The sequence below is a fragment of the Muscardinus avellanarius genome (assembly GCF_963383645.1).
Source record: "Muscardinus avellanarius genome assembly, chromosome: 11".
Taxonomy (NCBI): Eukaryota; Metazoa; Chordata; class Mammalia; order Rodentia; family Gliridae; genus Muscardinus; species Muscardinus avellanarius.
In genome coordinates this window covers 12,018,346-12,027,755 of record NC_137797.1, presented here as the reverse complement: position 1 = coordinate 12,027,755, position 9,410 = coordinate 12,018,346, and the positions used below count along the sequence as shown (strand labels likewise).

Sequence of the window (9,410 nt, the reverse complement as noted above, 5' to 3'; positions counted from 1 at the left end):
TTCAAATTCCTACTCAAATCCTCCATGAGCCTGTCTGGTGGTGAAAGATGCCAGGAATCCCTCAGAATTTGTGAGAGTGTAATAAGGAGGGGGGCAAAGGCTAGGGGCCGTCTCAAAGGTCCGGGTGCCCACGCTCCGGGACCCCACAGCGGGACTCCGCACGGGGTCGGGAGGCAAGCTGGGGCTGTTTCACGCAGGGCTGGCGCGAGATCTTTTGCATTTCACTGGTAGGAATTTTGTTGAATTCAGTGGAGTATCTTTCCTGCCCTCTCTGTGCTGTCCTGGAAGCTGTGAGGCCGGAGAGACCACGACATTCAGCTCAGGATGGAGGTGGAGGAACCAGGCAAAGAAGAGGAGAGAAATGGCTGTTCTGGGGCTCACAGCATCCCGAGTGCGGGCATGGCCATCCCCACTCAGGGGACCGTGAGGATGAGGCTCAGAGACAGAACGAAGCAGCCCAAGGTCACATAGCTCGTGAGCAGGAAGCCAGAGAAAAGGAGTCAAATGCTTTAACTGGACTCACAAGGCCCTTAGGTCCTGACGGTTTCCCTGTCCCCTCCCACATCCAGCCTCACCAACGACGCGCCCTCCAGCGCCCCGGTCCCTGCTGCACCTTCTTCACTCATCTGCACCTGCTGCCCTCCTGCTTGGACCGTCTTTCCTCCCTGTCTTCACCTGGTCGACTCCTGTTCAGCCCTCAGCTGTCTGTTCCCATCTCACCTCCTCTGGAAAGCCTTCCCGGATTAGACGCAGTCCCAGTGTCATGAACTCATGGCCCCACACAGCCCCTTGATGGCATATATTGTGGTTACAGTCCACATACACCAGCCAGAGCTTTTGAAACAGGTTCCGCTTCTCCCAGGAGCCTCTGAGGACCCCGGAAGTCCTCAACCCCCAGCCCAGCACTAGGGACTTAGTAGGCGCTCATCAAAGCTTTAACCAGCAAAATAAATAAGGGAAGGCCCGGCCTGATCCACAGCTGTCCACCAGCCTGGCCGCTTACAACGCAGGTTTCATGTCAATAGGCGGTTTCGGGCAAAATAATTATTTGAGGCTAAAAGAGCCATTGAGTTTTGATAAGTTTAAATGTCTTGTATCATCATCTAGGATGATAATTATCTAAGATGATAATACAAAAAAAATATATATATAATATACATATATAATTCTTTTTCTCCTCTTGCCTGCCTTGCACTGAAAGTGGACACTCCCGGGAAGCCGTTCCTGAGAATCTCTGTGACAGACACTGCAGATGGCGCGGAGGGAGGGGAGCGTGGCCAGCATCTATTTAGAGGACTGGTACCCCAGCTTTTCCCCTCCAGACTCCTTTTTTCTCTCCAAGCTCTGCTTTATCTCTCTCTCTTTATTATCATCCCTGTCAAGCCAGCCCCCCCCACTCCTCTCTCTCTCCCTGGTGTTGAACTCATTACTTATTTTTTGGGCATGCCCACAAATGGTGCTGTCGCCCCCTGGGCTCGCTCACAGGGCCGTCCCTGGGCTGGGCGGAGGGGCCACCACTTCTGAGCCCCACCCTGGGGCAGGTGGTGGTGTTTGTTCATTCCTCAACGAGGCGGGTGACGTCGTACACTGGTGTGATTGCTGTGTAGCCACACACATCCCTGTCTTCCTGCAGCTGGTGGCCTAGTAAAGACAGATGACCCCTGCAGAGGTGGGGTGCGGTGGGCCTAAGCTGGTGAGCATTACAGTCAATATGTGAAAATGAAGGGGAGGCGGAGGGTTCTCCCTTCCTTCCTTCCTTCTTTCCTTCCTTCCTTCCTTCCTTCCTTCCTTCCTTCCTTCCTTCCTTTTGTCCTTCCCCTTCCATATTAGGGATTGAGCACAGGGGCAGTCTATGTCCAAACTACAATCCTAGCCTTTAAAAAATTTTATCTTGAAACAGAGTCTCGCTAAGTTGCTGAACGCCTCACCCAATTGCCAAGGCTGGCCTTGAACCCGTGATCCTCCTGTCTCTGCCTCCTAGGTACTGGGATGACAGGCATGTACCACCACGCCTGGCTTTTCCCCCATCATCATCATCATCATCATCATCATCATCTTCTTCTTCTTCTTCTTCTTTTTTTTTTTTTTTTGGTGTTACTGGGGTTCCTGAAAGCCCTTCTACCTCCGGGCTACACTCCCAGACCTATTTTTACATTTTTTTAAAATTTGGAAACAGGGTCTCCTAAGCCAGCGCGCACGGCTGGCTTCGAACCTGCGCGATCCTCCTGTCTCTGCCTCCCTAGCGTGGGGATTACAAGCGTGCGCCACCACACCCAGCCTTCTTCTTTTTTTTAATAGAAGAGGAAACTGAGGCTTGGAGAGTTCAGTTGCCCAAATCACACAGCTCATGAGGACGAGATGCATCAAGTGGACCCAGGTCTGCGGGGCCGTGACATTCGTTCGACTCCGCTGCAAAGCTTCATCCGAAAGCTGCCACGCGTCACCGGGGCATACATTTCCTATTTACTGAAAATGCTCGCAAACACAAAACCAGGGGGTTGTTCGCATTTAGGATGCTTCCGAGACGAAAGGGCGAAAATAAAGAGGCACATGGTGGGTTTGGCCGGAGGGTCAGTTAGAAGTTGGTGGCGACCCCCTCAGCTCCCACTGCTGGGAGCTGGCTTCAGCCTGGAGGGTGCAGGGCGCCTGGAGATGGCGGCTGGGGGAGGGAGCTTGGGCTTCCTGGCTGCTCCAGGCTGGGAATCAGGGGATACAGATGGAGCAGAAGCCAGTGCTGAGAGTGGATATGAACAGCAGGCGGGTGGACAGCACAGAGCCCGCTGCGGGCCTCCGGGGTGTGGGGAAATGTGGCTCCGGGAGTCACAAGAGGCCTGGATGCAAGTTCTGGCTCAGCCACTTGGTACCATGTGACCTTGGCTTGTGGGCCCTCCTTCTGCTCACCTGTGAGGCGGCAGCAAGGGTGGGGCAGGGCAGGGTGTGTGGTGTGACCCCTGGGGCTTGCAGGTCAAGGGGTCAGGGCGGCTGGGCAGGAGAGGAAGGCTGGGAATGCTGGGCCTGGCTGTAGGAGAAACTGATGAGGAAAAACCAAGGCCAGAGGCCGGTTTTCAGGGCCCTGTGAAGTGGATCAGAGGTACTCCAGCAAACCGAAGGCTCTGGAGAAGATAAATGAAGATGATCCATTGTAAGGCCTGCTTTCGGCCCAGAGGTGTCTATTCTGGCAAATAATAATGTAAAATGGAACTTTGGTGCACTTTCAGAGCAGAAAAGGGAAAAACACCAACCGGTTACTTTTTCTTCCCTGAGGGGGCTGAGCATTTGGACCACGTTTCTTTAACTTTTCTTGAATAATTTCCTTCATGCTAGCCAAGTAGGAGCTGTGCAGCTCCAGCGACGGACTGCCTTTAAATTCTCTTATTTTATAATAATAGTTTCATGACTCATTTTTTTTTTAAAAAAAAGGAAGTTCCAGGAAGAACAAGCAAGCCATTCTGACCTCGTCACTGTCTCCCTCGACTGTGACACAGCCTCGTGATGTTTGCATTCTTGTCAGTAATTCAACATCTTTCTGAATCAACCCATTGATAAAGATTTCTTCTGCACCTACTGTGTGCAAAGTTCCTAAAGGAAGTCCAGTTACGTCCGGAATCTCGTAGCAGGAGGGCCTATGTCAGCACATCCATACTTGAGGGTGTTTGAAAAAGGCCTCAGGCTTCTCAACTAAGTCAAAAGCCGCATCCTTCCCTTCTGCAGAACCAGAGAGCTGGGGCCGAGCAGAACCTGGAACACTCTGCCATCTTGCAGGCTTGGCCAGGGCTGTGCAGTTAGAGACTTGGAAAGGATACTTAGGGACGGCTGAGCTACTGCTCGCTTACAGGGAGCGAGGCTGTGGATGGCCGGTGGAGCAGCAGCCTGCGGAGGGGACACAGGGCAGCGACGGGTGGAAGAGGAGCTAGAAACCTCCGTCCAGGCAGCTGAGCAGCCCGGACACGGAGTGAACTCTGATGGGTCCGACAGAGGGATCTTGCTGCCCCGTAGCTGGCTCCTGTGCACGGGGCTGGAGATACTGAGCTGGGGCAGAGGGAAGGAAGGCCCAGCAGAGGATCCGCAGAGCCCATTTCCTGCTGCCCCTGGAGACACTGTTTCCTTCAGGTGACAAGACAGTTTAATACCCTGAGCAGCAAGCCCACCGGGTGGCCTCCCTTGGAACAGGCCATCTGAATGTTCTACTATAGATTTTATCTGAGCTCTTCCCTGAAAGGGCCGATTCATCTCTCTATTCAAAGGATTTGAATTTGATTTCTTAAAAAGTTCAAGAATTCTTCCTACCATGCCAGACCCGCCTGTATCCATCTCATCTCCTGCTCCCAGTCCCAGCCCCGCTCCTCGAATCCTATGAAAGACACCGCCTGCTGGGGATTTCAAGTTCACACACAGAGGCTTTTCAGTTATCTACTATGTGGAGGGAAAAATAGGGGCCCGGGTTTATTTCTTGATCCCTGTTCTCCTGTGGCCTGCGCCTGCCCCTAACAGGTGGCTGTATCCCTTCTCGTTCTTCAGCAAACAGAATTAACTTCGAGAGCCATAACAGAGACTGGGGACTATTTCCCAGTTCTTATTTTCCTCAAGGGGTGGACGAAAAGAATCAGCTCGGGAGACAAAAAGCCCTAACAAGAAAGTGTGCATGCAGGAGATCAGAGAAAGACGGGCTGCTTTTCATCAGGGGTTATTAGCAGCAGCTCAGAGAGAAGATTTGAAATCAGTGTGCAGCTTCTCAGGTCTGAGCAGAAATCACAAGGAAAGGGGTGACCGTGGGATCTTTATGCAGTGTCTCCCCCTACCCCACACAGGCCGGAGAGCTGGAAGAACCGGCAACTGGATCCCCATAAAGGCCAACTCTGTTCTGAATGATTAAAACGCAAACATAGCAACGCCCCCCGACGCCGACTTTGAAAAACGAGTGAACTCCCAACCTTTGGAAGTTAGCCTGAAAAGACAAGTAGCTTAAAATCTCCAGACCACTTCCTAAGGGGCCGAGACCCAGTTTTCTAAGGTAGTCCCAGGCCTGCGAGGCCCCATCCAGAGGCTTTGGAAATTAAACACCGGGTTGGACCAGTGCCTTGAGCCCCAGCCCTTCCCGCCTGGGCCTTGGCTACACGTGGGAAGGGAAAGGAAGGGAATGCCAACCCTGCAGAGCCTGGCCTGCCCTTTCTTTGCTGCCTGGAGGCCGGTGCCCAAGGAGGCTGCTGGGGACAGCTCCAAACTCCTGTGAGCATCCTAAAGCCTTGGGGAGTGTCGACGTCCTAGCCCTTTCCAGACGGCCCAGGGAGAGGATGCGCGGCTTAGACAAGAGTCAGAGTGGGGGTCAGCACGTTGAGCCTGTGGCTACGGAACAGATGGAGTTTCAAGGAACATACTTAAGCCTTTTAATGCACGAGCCACCCCAAAGCCACCTCTGGTCCTTCTGCCTTCTGGGAATTACAAGATGTTTAAAAGATCACAGCATTAAGGGTTTGTAAATAAAACTCTGATTTTACACAGCATATTGATACCAACTCACCGATGTCTGATTACATCTTCCCTAAAATAATGCCCTGCTTCCCCCCTGGGCTCTTGGCTACCTCTCTCCACCGGGCTCATCAAGACCCAAGGAAGGCGAATCGCCACTGGGATCGTTTCCCTCCAGCAGCCCTCATCTTCTTGGCTTTCTTTCTCTTTTGGAATGAAAGTCTGTCATAAATGTTTAATTAAATGGAAACAGTCTTTTCTACTGTTAACGACTAGCGGTCTGCAAGGCTTTTCATTTATTAAGGGAGGGGTGTGTGTGCGAGTGTTTAGAACGGTCCCTTTTAATTTCCCGATATTGTCTTCCTGGCTGGGGAAGAGCGTGTAGTGTTGAGCATAGAGCTCCTCTGCAGAATATGCTAAAGGCAGCGGCTTGGATTGAGAAAGGGCAGCGAATGCAGTATGCGTCAAACAGACCATCGCTCAATGAAGTCACTTAGCTATTCAAAACATGTTCAGCCATCACTCAACCGTTTGCACCAAGAATGTTGGGAGGGGAACGTGGAACCTGTGCTCTTTCCCAGACGTAACCACCTCCCACTGAGCGGTTTGGGCTCAGTTTGGGTTAGACCCTGGGGCCGCATCCGTCTCTCCCGCGCGGCCCTCTCTTCTCCCCCATCCTCTGCTCCCTGCATTGCCATCCCGTGTCGAGCTTAGCAAACAACCCTGCAGTACCTGCTTCCCGACACTGCCTCAAACGGCCTCCGGTCTAGGTTCACATCCGAAGGGAAGCCCATAAACCACCCAGAAACATATGTATCTCCGTACACGCCTTCCCACGGGGCTTGTGCACACGGGCAGACACAGCTCTGCAAACGCAGCCCCTCATATTAAAGTCTGCTGTGAAGAGCAGCTCGTATGAACCGCAGAGTTTTTCTGGCCTTGTTAGTGTCTCCCAGAGCACATGCCTGGATCCATGCTCTGGTCCCCCAGCCTTTGCACCGCAGGGGGCCCTGGGCCCACAGCAAGAGCGCGCGCACACACATGCGCACACACGCGCGCGCGCACCTCAACCCTGTGAGATCAAGGCCAACAGCTGATACCCCCGCCCGCCCCACGGCTCCCCCAGCCCCCCCCCACCTCCCATACCCTCTCCTGCCTGCACAATGCTGACTCAACTCACTTCTGGGTAACACACATGTCACTCTGTGTGCAAGCGAATTGGTTCTCAGGCTACCCCACAAGTGAATTGCTGTTTATTAGAACTTGGGCTTGTTTCCTGCGAGAGACGTATGTATTTTTAGACTTTGTAAACCTTAACACACACACACACACGCAGCCAGCCGCCTGGAACGATACGTGTGGCTCTCACAGACATTACGAAATGCTCCCGGACTCAGCTCAAGACCCTGGAATAATTAGGATTTACCAAATAAGATTCTTAGAAACAACAGTTTTGGTTTTTTTTAAGAGGGATTTACAGATGATGATGATGATGCATCTGGGACTTTTGGGGAGTCAGGGGAAGAGGAGGGGAGAAGGAAGAACATTTTGGAATTCTTCACTGCAAGAGACAAGCAGCACTGATGGGGGTGGGGGCAATTATTGTCCCTCCTCATTACTGGCAGTGCTGAGTCTAAAGGCAAATCCTAATGATTCCAGAGTGGGCAGAGCCCGTGACTTTAAAAGACATCCTCCGGTTGTTTTCAGCACAGCATAGATTATTACAGGGAAGAGGTTTGGGGTGGGGGGAGGCGGCGGAGGCGAGGGAGTAGAGTGTGGTTTTTGCTTATTGATTTCCTTTCCTCTGAAACTAACCCAACCAACCTTGATCCGTGGTGAAGGGAGAAAATGGTGGCTTGGAGAGGGGACTTATTTGGCGGAGGGTGGGGAGGGGGAGTGAGGAGGGGGAGGCGACGGGGAATCAAATACCTTCTAGGCAGCAGGTTCTCCATAATCCAGAATGGGTCATAACTTCCTCATTCTTTTTGCTGGTTTCGTTCTCGCTAACACTTTTTGTCTTGCAAACCCCTCTGGAGTAGAGCCAATAGTCGGTTCCCACAGCTATGGTCATCAGGCTGAAGGCAGCAAAAGCACCAACGGTGGTTAAAAGCATTTGAACACCTCGATCAAACAGCCCCATAATTCTTCATTATATAAACACCCGGCCGGCTTCTGGTTCTCGGGAGGGTGTGTGTGTGCAGGTGCAGGTACTAAAGCCAAAAAAAAAAAAAAAAACCCAAAAAATTTTAAAGAGAATTCCACTAATAATAGGATGGACAATGTGTGTGAAGAGACGATGTGGAGGGGTATAAAAAAGAGGTAAGAAAGCTCACGGAAAAGAGTGTAAATTATAAAGATCACACAGGAAGAGAGGCTTGCCTTTTGAGATCAGAAACTGTTCCAGTTGCAGTGATTTTGTTCTTTTTTTTAAAAAAAAAAGGAAGAAAAAAAAAAGATATAAAGACACCCCCCACCCCCCCCAAGTGAGATGTCTTAATCTCTTTTCCTAAAATTCTGGTCTCCAGTTTCCATATGTGATAGCTAATTTGGAGATGGCTTCCACAGTGAACCGGGGAGCGGCGGGGTCCTCAACACCATCTCTCGTGGTCGGGACCTGGACAGTTAGAGACGGGGAGGGCCGGGGTGCAGCCTTCGCTCTTCGTTCTGGGCTCTGCGGCCTGCGCCATGAAAATCCGTGGCTTCGCCAGTTCTCTTCCTTGGGGGGGGGTCTCGGGCGCTCGCGTTTCAGACCCGACTCCCCAGTATTCTGGAGGCCCTCGGTGTCAGCGGCGCGGGCGCGGGGGTCTCGCCTCCCATGGCTGTGCCCGGCGGCGGCGGCGGCGGCTGCAGGGCGGGCGGCGGCGGCGGCGGCGGCGGGTATTGTTGTTGGTGGCGCGGGGAGTGTTGGCGAAGTGGGGGAGGGAGGGGGCTTCTTCCCGAGGCTCGGGCGGGCTTCCCTCCCCCTCTCTGCAAAGGTCGGTCCTGCTGCAGGAGCCGCCGCCGGCCCCTCGCTGGCTCCCACCTACTGCATCGCGGGCGGTGCTGAAGTGGACAGCTCCCGCGCGCCCGCTGGGGCCCGGCCAGTCCTCGCGCCCGCGCCCCGGCCGCCGGCTGCTGCGCCTGGGCTCGGGCTCCGGGGATGGGCGCGCTCCCGGGCGCCGGCCGGGCAGGCGTCGCTCCAGCCCTGGCTCCCTCTCCGCGGCGCTCGCTCCCCGCCCTCCCCCCTCGGCGCTTCTCCCAGCTCAGCCTCCCTCTCACGCCATCTCTACGTGCCCAGAGCCTCAAACACAACCCTCCCACCACAAGCAGACGGGCTCCAAACTTCAGCCAGCCGTTTCCCGGCCTGGGAGCGGAGAGAGGGAACCTGGAAGGGTAATTACCGACACGGTCGCTATGTGATTTTTAAATCCTCCTTTCCACTTTTTTTTTGGGGGGGTGGGGGGGTGGGGAGGGAAAGGGGTTGTTTTATTTTATGCATCGCCTTTGGGGCGCTCCTCTCTCCGCCCTTTGTCTCTCTCCGGAAAACAGGGGGGTGTGCATTGATCGGCGCTGTCTCCGTCTCTCTGTAGTTTTCCGTGCAATTCCAAATCTTGCTTCTACCAGCAGACATTTTGGAACGATTATTCATGAAAAGGGGCGCGCTAGCGTGGCTGGTAGCTGGGGCTCGGGCCACGGTTTTCATCTCAAGGATAAACATGTTTGCAGGGGGAGTGGGTGAGGTGCAAAGCCTTCCAAGTTTCCTCTGTCATTCCTAAAGTGATTGGAAGTGAGAAGGACCTCCCCCCGGCGATGAACACCGAACACCGAGCTCCCCGTCCCGGCAGCAGGCGATCTCCTGGGCTTAGTTACAGCGTCGCCCCTTGTTTCTCTGGATGCAACTTTTCCTTAATGTGACCCTGGGAAAAGGAAGCGCAGTGCTTCCTGGTGCCAGTGGCGCCGGTTTC

General features: G+C 53.6%; 1 protein-coding gene across 1 annotated transcript in view; it reads right to left on the bottom strand.

The window, feature by feature from the left end:
* CACNG2 (calcium voltage-gated channel auxiliary subunit gamma 2) overlaps window positions 1-7,731 on the bottom strand; it is a 124,538-nt gene extending 116,807 nt beyond the window's left edge. Inside the window, exon 1 of the mRNA XM_080705132.1 lies at window positions 7,396-7,731. Coding sequence (XP_080561258.1) covers window positions 7,396-7,606 — 211 coding nt within the window. The 5' untranslated portion in view covers window positions 7,607-7,731. The remainder of the gene's footprint in view (window positions 1-7,395) is intronic.
* Between the last annotated feature and the right edge of the window lie 1,679 nt (window positions 7,732-9,410).